The 15,480-nt window shown below is 36.5% G+C and overlaps 1 protein-coding gene across 1 annotated transcript in view; it reads right to left on the bottom strand.

Moving 5' to 3' along the window:
* SLF1 (SMC5-SMC6 complex localization factor 1) overlaps window positions 1-15,480 on the bottom strand; it is a 70,384-nt gene that overhangs the window by 14,923 nt on the left and 39,981 nt on the right. Inside the window, exon 15 of the mRNA XM_054578285.1 lies at window positions 7,303-7,450. Within this exon, the coding sequence (XP_054434260.1) occupies window positions 7,303-7,450 (148 nt within the window). The remainder of the gene's footprint in view (window positions 1-7,302; window positions 7,451-15,480) is intronic.

Below are 15,480 nucleotides of genomic sequence, written 5' to 3'. Positions count from 1 at the left end.
ACTGAAAGGTATATAAAGAAACTCTGTTCAAAGTGTTTAGAAACAAAGAATGGCATCTATAGGAGAGTGATGGACATGAGATCTAGTGAAAAGAATTTTACTTATCTACTAATATATTTCCTGCCTTAACTTTCTATAAAACAACTAACAACTTTACTAAAGTTACTTAACTACATCTGAATCTGAGTAGTATCATAGTATGAATTTTATACTTTTAGACTAGAAAAAAAACAAAACATCCAGTTTGCCGTAAGTGAGACAGATGGACCAATATTTTCAACTGGAAGTTTTAGAGCAGCCAAATTATAACATCTTTACTAATGACTTAGGAAAAACAAAAAGAGCCCTGGCTGGTGTGGCTCAGTGGACTGAGCACTGGCCTTCGAACCGAAACGTTGCTGATTCGATCCCCCAGGCACATGCCTGGGTTTTCAGGTCAGGTCCCCGGGAGAGGGGGAGGATCACTTGAGAGGCAACCAATTGATGTTTTTCTCTTGCACATCAATGTTTCTCTCCCTCTTTCTCCCTCCCTTCCCCTCTAAAAATAAAGAAATCTTTTTTTTAAAAAGGAATATTTTCTGAGAAAAAGAAGTGGTTCTTCAAAATATTGATGAAAAGGACATTATTAAAACATTTTGTTTACTTGTTGAGATAAATATATTACTCTGTTAGCTCTATAATAAACACTTTAATTTTTCATGTTAGCAGTAGAAAAGCTATGCTGTCTTACGGATAAACTGCTCACTTGATTTCTCTCTCTTGACAAAGGTTAAAAATCAAGATGTAGCCACAACAAAAATTTAGGAAGATATTAACTTGAACTATTTTGAGAAATATGTGTTACATTTTTTAAAACTGCCTATCTGTGGCCTAAATTGAAGCCTAAAGAACCAACTGTGTGTGTTTTGAGAAGGGTTAGTAAAGGCTTAAACATACTTTTCAAACAGGTATCTAGTTTAAATCTCACCTAGAATTTTCATAGTGATCAAACAGATCCTGGAAAGCAAAATAATCACTCAGCTGGTCGACAGGACTTCTATGTTAATGTTAAACTCTAATTTTAGTTTAAGTCACTAACAGGCACAAACTTGTTGGGTTTAAACTTGTCATATGAAAACTAGGAATAACAGTGAGTAATGTTACCTTGCTTTGTAGTGAAGGGTAATTCAGAACATGAGTAAATAAAGTACCAAGGCTGATGTACCTTGTTAATATTAGAACCCTGTTAATACAGGCTCATTATATCATGGCTTTTGGGTAAGCCACAAAATATAGATATATATATATATTTGGGTATATATATAAAAAACATAAAATATAGTTATATATATTTTATATAAACATATACTTATATGTATATAAAAGATATATATTATATAAAAACATATATAATATATATTGATATATATTATAAATATAATTACATATATATATGTATTACCCTAAAGGGAACCAATACATACTGAAAGCAACACATATAACCATATTGATAGTCTAAAGCCAAGTGTTAATCCTGTCCTGAGTTGTCAACCAAACTCAAAGAGGTTTTCCTTTGGAATGAAAACTGGGAATCCTTTTAACTGAATGTGTAGTTATGCTAGCAAATAATGCCAGACTTCTGTTTCTAAAATGGGTAGGGGGGGTGGATAGAAAATGGAAAAAGTACAGAGTATGAATGGTGGGAAAAGAAATGATTTAAGAAAGGTTTATGAAGATTGAATTTGAGCTAAAAAAAAGTTAAAAAGTCATGCAACAAAGGACAGCTCCTCCACAAAAGAAACAGTAATCACCCCTCAGTTCAAAGAAAAAAGAAGAGGGGAAAAAAAGCATATAAAATGCTTTAGGTAAGAATCTTCCAATCAAGATGGAAGAGGAGTGAGTGGAAGTAACACTGACCTCCTCCCAGAATGAACCTGGAATTACAAGTAACTTGTGGAGAAATAATCTGGAACAAATAACTGTACAAGGGAGAGAGGAGTCTTGTAACCTTGGAGACAGAAGAATTGGCTTTAGCGCAATCTAATCCAGTAAGGAGTGTGGTAGAGACTCGAGAAGGCGGGTGGGGCGCCCACGGGCAGCAGCATTAGAAGGATATTGAAACAGCTAGTTGGATCCCCCTGAGAAGAGTGGGGTCTAAACCAAAAGCAGGGATCTCTAGCCTATAACACCAGAGCCCAAAAAATACATAGAAAACAGCCAACTGCGTTAAGTGGTAGGGTTTCTCTCTGCCAGAGGCAGGTGCAGACTCAAAGAACTGTTTAAAGGGCCAATGCATAAATTTTTATTTGCAGCCATTTACCCTGGTCTCTGGCAAAGGCAGGGACAGGGTGGGATGGAGAAGCCTGAGGAGAGGCAGGGGAAGGAGGCTTTGGGGAGAGAATTGAGAGAGTAGCTGGCGGGATCTCAGTGCTGACTCATCCCCCATGTGGCATCTTGCTCAGGAAGACACCACTCCCCCTGAACGGCACCAGCATCAGAGGACCCAATACCTCTGCCCCCAAGTGGGATTCTACCCTGCCCTCTGCTGTCTAAGCTGCTTGCTGAGTGCAGAGTGGCAGCCACAGATAGTAGATCCCTGGCTAAAAGGGGCACAGAGAGGTCTAGAGAAACTCGAGGAGAGACTGGAGATGGAGGTTTTGGGGAGAGAACAGAAGGAGTAGCCAGGGGGATCCCAGTGCTGATTCCTCCCCCATAGGACAGCAGCCTGAGAGAAGCCAATAACCCCGCCCACAGAGAGGGACTCCGCCCCAACCTGAGCTGTCTAAGATGGCCTGCTGAGTGCAGAGTGATTAGATTAACTGCTGGAAGAGCCAGCCACATACAGTAGATTCCTGGAAGTCTCGAAAAGACTGCCTAAGGTCAGAGAGGGACGACATCAACATCATCAGAGACAGATCCAGAAAGTAAAAACAGCGGTTTCCTACCACAGAAATTCATACCACAAAGTCAGGAGATCAAGACAGATCAACTTAAGAATCAGAAGCAAAAAAGACGAGTCTTTAAAATAATAAGACAAAGAAATTGCCTCCCACGTATTATTGCCCCCCACTTGAAGGGAAAGGAGGAATACCCAGAAAGAGAACTAAAGGAAATAGAGGCAAGCAAACTCTCAGATATTGAGTTCCAAACAACAGTTCTAAGGAAGCTCAGTGAGCTCAGAGAGAATTACCAAAACTACAGGGAAAATGCAAGGAACTTACTGCAAACTATAATAGCATGAAAAAGGACATAGAAATTACCAAGAAGAGACAAGAGGAAATGAAGAATACAATTTCTGAACCGAAGAACACAGTAAAAGGAATCAAAACCAGCCTTGAGGAAGCTGAGGACTGAATCAGTGAGCTGGAGGACAAGGTAGAAAAAACCTTCCAGAAAGAGCAAGAAAATGAAAAAAGACTCAAAAAGAATGAAGAGGCATTGAGGGAAATTCAGGACAACCTGAAACATACCAGAAGAAGAAGAGGAGCAAGGGATAGAGAACCTGTTTGAAAAAGTAATGATGGAAAACTCCCCTAATTTCAGGAGAGAAAAAGTCACACAAGTCCAGAAAGCACAGAGGGTCCCATTCAAAAGGAACCCAATGAGGCCCACTCCAAGACACATCAAAATTAAAATGGCAAATATCAAAGACAAACAGAGAATCCTAAAGGCAGCTAGGGAGAAACAGGTAGTAACATATAAGGGAGCCCTGATACAGCTAGCAGCTGACTTCTCAAGAGAAAACACTACAAACCGGAAGGGAATGGCAAGAAATATTTCAAGTAATGAAAAGCAAAGGCTTGAAACCAAGACTGCTCTATCCAGCAAGGTTCTCAATTAAAATGGAAGGCAAAATAAGGAGTTTCCCAGACAAAAGAAGGCTAAAAGAATACACGTCCACCAAACCAGCGCTGCAAAATATGCTAAAGGGACTGCTTTAGGAAGAAGAAAAAGAGCCTATGAATACCCAGTTCTTTTCACAGTTGCCAATACTTGATATTGCCAATATTTTTTAATACCTATTAATCTGATTGTGACAATGACGTGTTCTTTCAATTGTCCCTTTATTATTTGTTGAAACTAAACCTGTTTTTGTATATTTCTTGCCTATTTCTACTATTTTTAAAAGCTTTTAATGACTTTTTGGTATTCTTTATCCATCTTTTGATTAAATGTGTATAGAACTTTTTCCCTAAAAAAAAAATTTTAAAAAACCCATTAACTCTTTTTTAGATGTGTTGCAAATACTTTCCTACTCTATTACTTGTCCTTTAACTTTTTTCTATGTATATTACTGTACAGTCTTAAATGTTTAATACAGTCATATTGTCAATATTTTACTTTATAGCTTCTGGGTTTGAATATTTTACTTCAGGGTAAGAAAAACGTTAGTTTGTATTTTCTCTTAAAACTCCTTAGATTCTACCTATTGATTTTTAACTCACCTGAATATTCTTGTATAATGTGTGAAATAAGGCTCTATATTTGTTTCAATATTATTTCAGTATTATTTCAAGTAATAGTGGTCCATGCACCTTATTTGTTGAATAAGCCTTATTTTACCCATTGATTTGAAATATCAATTTAATCATCCATTACATTGTTAAACAGATATATACATTTGTCTCTAAAATGCTCAATATATTTCCTTGATCTACTTGATTATTTCTGTGGTGGTGTCATGTTTTTTTAATTGCTGAGACTTTATAATGGTTTTAATTTTTTTACTAATAATTAACTTTGACATTAAAAAAATAAATAAAATCAATCTGCATTAAGAAAGAAAGAAGGAAAGAAAGAGAGGGAGGGAGGGAGGGAAGAAAAGAAAGAAAGGAGGAGGGAGAAGAAAGAGAGATGGATCTTCTACCTTTTGCAACAACATGGATGGAACTGGAAAATATTAAGCTAAGTTTAATAAACCAGTTGATGAAAGACAAATACCATATGGTCTCACCTATAAGTGAACTCTATTCAACAAAATAAACTAAAAAACAAAATAAACCACAGGCATGGAAACATAGAGCAGACTGAAAGTAACCAGAGGGGAGGTGGAAAGAGGACAATGGTGGAAAGAAGGGGAAGGGACTAGACAAAGAACATGTATGAATGAACCATGGACACAGACAACAGAGTGGGAATTGACTGCAGGAGCGGGGGGGTTGGGGGTGGGGGTGGGAATGGGTGGAGGGTGGTAAAGGGGGAAAAACTGAGACAAATGTAATAGAATAAACATCATTTATAAATTTAAAAAAATTCTGAAAAAAGAAAGACACTTCCAACCTCAGCAGTATAAGAATGGGGCTTCTCACTTTGCAGAGGGCATCATCAAATAAATCCTGAACCCAGATATAAACTCATTTCTTATTCTACATTTTCTTTTCAAAGTATTAAAGTGATTGGCAACATATTCAAGAACTTTTTTAAATATATAAAACCAAGACACATTAAAATATGTGTAACAAAACAGAATATTTACTAGGCAGTCTAAAATATGTTTAAGTGTATAAAAATCATCTTTTATATTTTAGGGCCACAAAAAGCTCACTTGATTTAAAATATGTTCATTTTAGGAATTTAGGATTACAAAAATAAAGAAAGATAGAAAGACAGGCAGACAGAAAGAAAGAAAAGGATTCATAGTTCCCTAGACTAGGTTTGAAGTTTAGGAATATACGTAAGGTCTTATGAAAGCCTCCCTGTCCCTAGAAGACCCAAAAGAGCTGGGCAGAATCTTTCATAAGGTGAGCATGTGAAAATGAATTTTGTCATCAATGCTTAAACAATGTTCCTCCTCCCACTTATTTGAGAGGAAACTTTAAAGTAGATGATGGGAAGAAACAGACATTTTTATACATAAATTAATTCTATTTGCTTCATCCATGCTCATCTGTTAGATTACTGAACTCAATGGGAAAAAAAAAAGCTGCTTTTTATGTATAATGAGAAAATCAATACGGCAAGAGGTATATGGGAAAAATGTTTTAACTCGTGATATAACCCAAGTAAATGCATGTTACTTTAAAACATAGTAGGTATTCTGATTCAATGTATTTAGTTTTTTAATATGGTTAAATACTCACTGAGGAAGAGACGTAGGAATTGTACATATGGAACAGATAAAATTAGGGGGACACAATGTTTTTTCCTCAACTGTAATGATCAGAAGTACTGAAGACACTGAAAATAGTTCTTACCATGAAAGATTCAAAATACACCATTCATAAACAAGCAATCTCTCTCTCCCTCTAATAAAGAGAATAAACTGATTTCAAATTTGGTTAAATGTTTGCTTGCACATGATGGTTTAATTTTAATTTTTAGTTGTAGAAATAAGGAAAACATCAATAATACTATATATGTAATTTACTTCCAAGTACTACTTTCTATATTATAATCTAATTTCAGTTTTCATAAAATCTTCCAGATATTTTAAAAATTTTTTTATTGTTCAATTACAGTTGTCCCCATTTTTTCCCCCATTGCACTCCCCTGCCCTGCCCATCCCCTCTCCCCCACATTCAATCCCCTCATCCTCTGTTGCCCTTGTCCATGGGTCCTATATATACATGTTCCTTGACTTGACCCTTCCCCCTATTTCCCCTATTACCTTTCTTCCCTCTCTCCTCTGGTCACTGTCAGTTTGTTCTTTATTCCTATGTGTATGGTTCTATTTTGCTCGCTTGTTTGTTTTATTGATTTAAGTTCCATTTATAGGTGACTTGATAATATTTTTGAATAAAACTATGTATGTGTGTGGAGGGAGGAGGCACATATAATATCTGAAGGAAAATAATAAAAAGTACACATATAGTAGGAGCTCAACTATGTAAAAAAGGTTAGAAATACTAGAAAGAAATACAGTCATACCTCCATACTCATCGGCTTCAGAACTCATACAAACCCTGAACTAGTATTTCGAGAAGAAAAAAAATGTTTCAGCACTCGGCGCTTGCTTGGGACTCATCACATATGCCAGAACTTAAACACCACCACCCCACAAGAGAAAATGCTTCATCATGTGACATGTTCAGTATTTGTCAGTTTCAGCACTTGTCCTAAGTTTCGGAAGGAATTAATGACAAGGACTGAGGTACTGCTGTATATTAAAAGCTTAACATTGATTATCTATGTGGGACATTCATTATGGGTTATTTTACCTTCCTCTTTATATTGTCTACATATATATGTGTATGTGTGTGTGTATATATATAAATGATTTAAGGAAAGCTTCACATGAACATATGCTAAAGATTACAGACTGCCTAAAGGAAACTCAAAATTAATTTCCACAATGGGTCTAAGAAAAAAAACAGACACACTTACCATCACAAGAAAGAGAAACATAACTTCCGAAGTCATCAGACATGTGTTGCATCACATTTCTACCCATTTTAAGACCAAGAAAGATCCAATAATCTATTGCTGCTCCAAGAATTCCAGTCAATAAGTAAGCTAGTTCATGTTTGAAGACCTAACATTAAGATGAGAATAATATAATTAAAACATGTGAATTCTTTGTTTTCATTTTGAATTATTTGAAGCAAAATTTAGCTACCATATTTTGCCATGTATAATGTGCTACAGTGTATAATGCACACCCACGTTTTTGTATGAATTATACAGGAAAGTATTATACCTGTGTATAATGTGCATGCTTATTTTCCCTCAAAAATTTGGGCAAAAAAGTGTGCACTATACATGGCAAAATATGATATTTAAAAACAGACTATGCTAATCATAAAAGGTATTCTTAAGAATCCTAGCAAACCAACTTCCTCTATTCTCTTCCTTTATTTCCTTCCCTATTCCTTCCTCCCCATCTATATCTACACCTATCTCTACATAACAAAACAAAAAATGAAATAAAATTTCCAGGATTTACATATGGATAGCTTATAACAAATTTTTAAGGCTACTTCATCCACTGGTGTCATGTGTTTTAGTCAGGCAATAAATCCACTAAAACAGAGAGGAAGTAACTGATTTCAGTAGATTTCTATGAACAGGAATATACAACTATAACATGACAATTTATAAAGATAGATTAGCTATCTCTACCGTTTATATATAAAATGAACCTTTATGTTTCTCCAGAAATACTTGAAAAACACAATAAAAGCTTTAGCAAACAAGAATATTCTTTGTTGTAAAGACACTGATTCAAATTTTAATTAAATTGTATCAAACATCATTACCTAACTTATAGACGTACAGAGATCATAGTTTAAAAATATGAATACTGGGACTTCCTGCCAAGATGGAGGCATAGCCAGATATACTTTGCTTCCTTGCACAACCAAAAGAAGGACAACAATCAATTTAAAAACAAAAAACAGCCAGAACTGCCAAAAAAAAAGAACTGTAAAAAGCTGACAACCAAGGTGTTAAAGATGAAACATTCATCCAGACTGGTAGAAGGGTTGGAGACAGGCAGCTGGGGCAGAGAGGAGGTGGAGTAAGGTGGAGGACCAGGCTGTCCAACACTCATGTGCAGATAGTTGGTGAGGGGACAGCTGGGGAGCAAGACAGACCGCGCAACCCAAGGTTACAGTGAGGGAAACTAAAGCCTCGAGACCTCTGCCTGTAAAAACCTCTGGGGGTTGCAGCAGTGGGAGAAACTCCCAACCTCACAGGATAGTTCACTGGAGAGACTCACGGGGTCCTAGAATGTATACAAACCCACCTACCTGAGAATCAGCACCAAAAAGGCCCAATATGCTTGTGGGTAGCAAGGGAAGCGACTGAAAGCAGGGCAAAAGCTGGACAAGCAGCACTGTTTCCTCTCTGACCCCTTCCCCACATTCAGTGCCACAACGCAACAAAGGGGGATTCCTTGTCCCAGTGTATACCTAAGGCTTCGCCCCTTACAACGTAACAGTTGCACCAAGACAAAGAAATATGGTCCAAATTTAAGGACAGATCAAAACTCCAGAAAAAGAACTAAGCTACAAGGAGATAGCAAACCTATCAGATGCAGAGTTCAAAATACTGGTAATCAGGTTGCCCACAGAATTGATTGAGTACGGACACAAAAGAGAGGAAGAAGTGAAGGCTATGCAAAATGAAATAAGGGAAAATATACAGGGAACCAACAATGAAGGAAAAGAAACCGAGACTCAAATCAACAATTTGGAACAGAAAGAAGAAATAAACATTCAACTAGAACAGAACGAAGAAACAAGAATTCAAAAAAATGAGGAGAGGCTTAGGAACCTCTGGGACAACTTTAAACATTCCAACATCCAAATCATAGGGGTGCCAGAAGAAGAAGAGCAAGAAACTGAAAACTTATTTGAAATAATAATGATTTATTTGAAAAAATAATGAAGGAGAACTTCCCCAACATGGTAAAGGAAATATACTTCCTTAAGTCCAGGAAGCTCAGAGTCTCCCAATGAAGTTGGAGCCAAGGAAGCACACACCAAGGCACATCATAATTACATTACCAAAGATTAAAGATAGGGAGAGAATCTTAAAAGTAGCAAGAGAAATGCAGAGTTACCTACAAAGGAGTTCCCATAAGACTATCAGCTAATCTCTCAAAAGAAACCCTACAGGCAAGAAGGGGCTGGAAAGAACTGTTCAAAGTCATGAAAGGCAAGGACCTATATCCAAGATTATTCTACCCAGCAAAGCTATCACTTAGAATGGAAGGGCAGATAAACTGCTTCCCAGATAAATTTAAGTTGAAGGAGTCCATCATTACCAAGCCCTTATTATATGAAATACTAAAGGGACTTACCTAAGAAAAAGAGGAAGATCAAAACTATGAATAGAAAAATGACAACTCATAACTATCAATAGCTGAACCTAAAAAAACAAAAACAAAAACAAACCAAGCAAACAACTAGAACAGGATCAGAATCACAGAAATGGAGATCACGTGGAAGGTTATCAGTTGGAAGGGCAGAGAGGGGAGAATGGGGGGAAAAGATACAGGGAATAAGAAGTATAATTGGTAGGCACAAAATGGACAGGGGGAGGTTAAGAACAGTATAGGAAATGAAGTCAAGAACTTTTATGTATAACCCATGGACATGAACTAAGGGTGGGAAATGCTGGTGGGAGGGGAGGTGCAAAGTGGAGAGGGACAGTGAGTATAAAACAATGGGACAACTGTAATAGCATAATCAATAAAAGATACTTAAAAAATAAATAAACATTTTTAGCTTTGTAGTTCAAAAATATATTATTTATATTGTCACTTTTATAATAAATGTTATTAAATTCTTATAGCAAGACATACAAACCTTACTTATAATAAGTGTGCTTTACCCTAGTGTTTAAAAAATATCTAATATGTAAACTGTAAAGATGAAGTATAAAAATATTTTTAAACACTTTGGATTGAAATAAAAACTCTTTTCACAATGACATTAAAATTGTATCATTGAGTTTCCTATATTGTTGCTGTTTTTGTCTAGGCATGAGAAAAAAATCACTAAATTAACAGTAGGGTAGAAGGCATGTGAAAGGGTTTTAATAAATGTTATGGTATCCAAATAGATTATAATTGCTATGTTTTGCCATCCTACTATGTCTCATAGGGCATTAGTGACAAAAAAAATCTCTAGCACTTTGAACTCTCAGTGACTACTGGATTTATTTCCCCTGTCCTCAGCAGACATGGTTCTTATAGGTATACACCTATAATATTTCACTAGGTCATAATTCATTATAAGAAGCTACTAGTTAAATGATTTCAAAACTGAAATTCTATTTCTGGTTTGTTGTGCAAACAAGGGCAAATGCTCAAGCAACACATACATCAGGCATACCAAAGAGTGTTTACTGAGGGAAAACTCAGAGTTGGGGTCCTGAGCAGGTGTGCAGGTCCCCTGTGCCCTACCACACTGTGGGCCAAGTACACTGTATTCTGGCAGGGCTACATCTTAGATTTTGGGAGAGAGACTCTGAGGAAATGAGGCCAAGAGGATTTTAAGTTTCATGATTAGGGAAGCATTCTTCTTCCTCCTGTATGATTAGAGACCACAATACAGAACCTTGACTACAGCCTGATCCTGCCAGGTCAGGGTACATGAGTAGGGCATCAGTACCACCACCTGTTCTGCCTTGATTAGAAGGCTGGATTTAAGCCTTTGCAGTTAAGAGTTATGTGACTTGGGAAGCGAGCAGCAGGACTGGCCTTAGCAGGCTGGAAAAGTACCACTGCCTGTACTATGCCCTAGTAGTGTCCAAGCCTTGCAGCTAACAAGAATTGACTTCTTAAACACTGGATCTTAGTCAGTCTTCAAAAAACTTTGCATGAAGACAAGTGCATTCTTTGTAAAGCCAATATGTAGATGATCACTCTGGGCAAATTTTAACTTCTCATGGCTCAAGTTATGAAGAGAACATAAAACAGGACAATGAAAATCTATGTGTAAACTAGCAAACTGCTCCTGTCAAGATCCATGTTCTCCAAAATCTGCCCTGGCTGGTAGGGCTCAGTGAATTGAGTGTCGGCTTGCAAACCAAAGGGTCACCAGTTTGATTCCCAGTCAGGGGAGGTGCCTGGGTTGCAGGCCAGGTCCTCAGTTGGGGGCATGTGAGAGGAAACTGATTGAAGTATCTCACACATCAGTATTTCTCTCCCTCTCTCTCTACTTCCCTTCCCCTCTCTAAAAATAAATAAATAAAATCTTAAAACAACAACAACTTAAAATCAACCAGTTGGGACTTTTCCTCTTTCCTTACGCAATTATATTTACATATGTACCTGACATCACAAAGAAGTATCAGCATTACTTAATATTCAATTTTCCTTGATATTACCATGTTAGAAATAGATCTTGCAGTATCTAGAAGAAGTGACTATAGTTCCTTTACTATGAATAACAAAGATCCTGCCCAAGTTATTCTTATCTGTGTGCTATTAGCTAATCATACATAACACAAAGCATATAACCACAGTAGAAAACTTTTATATAAAAAGACACTTTTAAACCCAGGTTTCTGGATCCTGTTATACTGTATTCTTAACTATGGTACTCACTATCAACATAGGGCCAAGACGTTGTGCTATGGACTGTATTCACTGCGACTTTAACAGGATATAAACAGAACTATTTCCAGCATAGTGGATATATATGCTCTAGAAGTGGTTTAATGAGTAAAATGGTAAATAAACCACCAAAGGAGAAAAGTATTCATAAAATACTGAAGTGTTTGTTAAAACCAAAAGAACACAACATGAATATCCTAAGAATTAAAGAAATAAATAACATGATTTGCACATGACATATATTTACAACTCCTAACATGTTAAAGTTTATTTTTAGACATTCTGTCAATACAGTTCTCTATTATCTGCCAGTACAAGTAATCTCCAGTTTAGAAAGTTAATAATCTTCCAAAAGTTGACTAGCATATAACAGAACAAACTAGAATCTTGGCCATCTGATCCCCAAGTAGGACTTCTAAAATGCCCCACTGAAACAGGTGACAAACTGCTCCTCTGGTACCTCTGTCAGAAAGATGTGAACATAATGAACATACTGTGCCTCTTCCTGTTTTAAAGACGTCATTTGCATAAAACCAGAGAAAATACTCTACAGTGGAGAACTGGGCTCTATTAAGGCTTTGCCTAACAGGCTGCAAACACCTTGAATACTTATACTCTTTAGCCTCAATTTCCTTTTTTTAAAATACGAACTAGGTTCTGTTTCTACCTATAATTGTAGGGGTATCATGAATTAGCACTTAAAAACATCACAAAGACAAGTAGGACTAACCACCAAGCTTAGAAAAATTTGTACCTCCTCAATAACCTTGACACAGCCCACCTCTGCTCTTTGCCAAGGAAAGCCCAAAGCTTTCTCAGATTAATGACAATGAAATTCACTGCCATGGTGTCACTCGGCAATACTTGCTGATTGACATTGTGACAAAACAGTATTAGCATAAACTGAGGACTTCTGTTTAGCTAATGACTCAAATTGAATGCTTCAACTCAGCAAATCATGAAACAAATGCTTCACAGTACAGAAAATGATGTCTGTGAACATGCATGGAATTCCTGAAATTGGGAACTGCCAAAAAGATTTAATTAAGTACAAGAATGAATTCTAACAAATAAAGTAACAATAAAAACATACTTTATGTAAGTTTAAGCAATTAAAATGATAAATACAATATTATTTTGAAAGGTTTAAAATCTGTTCTCTTGTCACAACTGATCCTACAATTTATGGCAGAAAAATTCAACATATTTGTAAATTTGAACAAAAATCCTCAAGGTAAATATGTTAGTATATTTACAAGGTAACAAGGTAAAAAGTGAATTTGTCACTATTTATATTACTATTTTCTAGAGTAAATTCTTATCCATGGTAGTCCTTTGGTGATTTAGTAAAATTTTGAAAATGGTAGTTTTACTGTTTTTAGTGATAAATAAGCCATTTCATTTATGCAATCAAATGGATAAAAAAGAAATGTTAAAAATGAGGAATGTTTTCTATCTTTAATGATTGTATTGTCTAGAAAGTACATACAAAGGTAGATGGTAATAAATAAGAATTTCTTAGTTTCAGTTTAGAAGTACGATAGTCAACTGGCAATGAAGTGCAGATTGTTCTATTTCTGCTGACTATTTAAAAGTTTTATACATTTGTATAATCATATTTCTTTTTAAACAAGATACATGTATAAGAAAAAGGCTACTCACCTGGTTACTGCTATGTAATATGATTACTTGATCACAAAGTATAGTTTACACACAGAAAAAAATCTTTAAAAAAATAAAGTAAAAAAAAAAATTAGGGGCCTCAAAAGAATTTTCTTTTAAGCATGTCTCAGACACCTCCCCACTCCATCAATAGAATTTTTTAAACCGAATAAGGACTTCTATTTCAGATAACGGAGGCCTAGGTAATTCAGATAAACCCTATTCAAAAGAAAACTAAAAATGTTGAATAAAATATATAAAATATCTTCTGGAAAGTTAAGAGGAATTGCTAAGCTAAGATGTGGGGGAAGGTAAAAGCCAAGTGAAGCACTCAAAGGTAGCTGACTTTGTCATTAGAATATTTTGCTAACCCCAGAAAAAGAGCTGAGATACAGAAGAATGGTTTTTGGAATCTAGGGAAAAAGGAGTATAAAAATCATAGCCCAAGACCTAACAGCTAATACTCTTATACCCTGAAGGGTTTCATCCTCAGAGTAAGAGTGAATCAGAAGCAAAATACATGTATTGGTAGCTGTGTACTTCATTTGGACCATCCAGGAACCTTCCAACCTAACTGCTGAATTAGAGTGGTCCTCAACTGGTACTATATCCAGGCACCTGGCAGAAGCTAACAGAAATTTTCTTCCAAGAAAGATATTCAGTGCCTTTGCCACAATTGTTTCTACAATTTTTCAAATGCAATTTATGGCTCATATTGAACAATAATTAGCTTGTAAGGGAATATAAAAGATATAAGATAGCAAACAACAGAAACAGATCCACAGACACTTAAAATATGGGATAATCAGACATAGATTATAAAATAACTATTACTGACATGTTAAAAGTAAAAAAAAAAGCTTGAAAATTTTGTAGGGAAGTAGGAGTCATAAAAACATGTAATAGTAACTTGGAAGTAAAAAGGTCTAAAACTGGAAAAAAAATACAAAAATTCAAGTACAATTGTCATGTTTAACAACATATTAGACACAACTGACAAGAGAAGAGCAAACTAAAAATTGGATGAAAGGACAGTATACGGGCTGTTCCAAATATATCCAAAAATTGAAAATATAAATGAGAGCAGAAATCCTGTCAACGGAGGTGTAGATAAACACAGCTTGCCTCCTTGCACAACCACATCAGAATTAAACTAAACTATAGAATAACCATCACTCAAAAATGTCAGAAATCAAGTTGAATGTAAGTCCAACAATTACAGAATTAAAGAAACCACATCCATCCAGACTGGTAGGAGGGTTGAAGATGCTGAATGGGCTGGTCCCACATCCATATGTAGTGGATAAAAATTCAGGAAGGATATCTCAGGAATGAGGAGTCCCAGCCCCACACCAGGCCCCCCAGCCCAGGGTTCCAGTGCAAGGAAGATAAATCCCCACAATTTTTAGCTGCAAAAATCAGCGGGGAATGAGTCGATGGAAGAAACTTCTGGAGTCCCAAGCAGTTCTTCCTAAAAAACTCACATGTGGTCTCACTTAGACTCACTCCCTCTTGAGCTCCAGCACTGGGATATCAGCTTGAAAGGCACCAGTTGCGTAAGGGGAGGAATTGAAGTATCTGGCATCAAGTGAGAGCAGGGAGCAGCATTCTCACACACACAGGCAGGCAGATGCCATATCTGAGACTCCATCAACCTGGCTAACACTGTTTGCCCCACCCTGGAACCCCCTGAGGTTCCTCAACCTATGGGTCAACCCAGCTGTTGACAGTGGCTTTTCCATATGAATGGCTCGTATTCGCTCATGCTTCACAACTTCCTAAACTTTCTCAAGCATCAACAGCCAGCCTCAGTAAGCTCCCAGTCCCTGCACCTC

The sequence above is a fragment of the Pteronotus mesoamericanus genome, unplaced genomic scaffold (assembly GCF_021234165.1).
Source record: "Pteronotus mesoamericanus isolate MK-2021 breed Mesoamerican mustached bat unplaced genomic scaffold, CSHL_Meso_final contig_50, whole genome shotgun sequence".
NCBI lineage: Eukaryota > Metazoa > Chordata > Mammalia > Chiroptera > Mormoopidae > Pteronotus > Pteronotus mesoamericanus.
The sequence above is the reverse complement of the archived record's forward strand: the minus strand, read 5'-3'. Positions and strand labels throughout refer to the sequence as shown.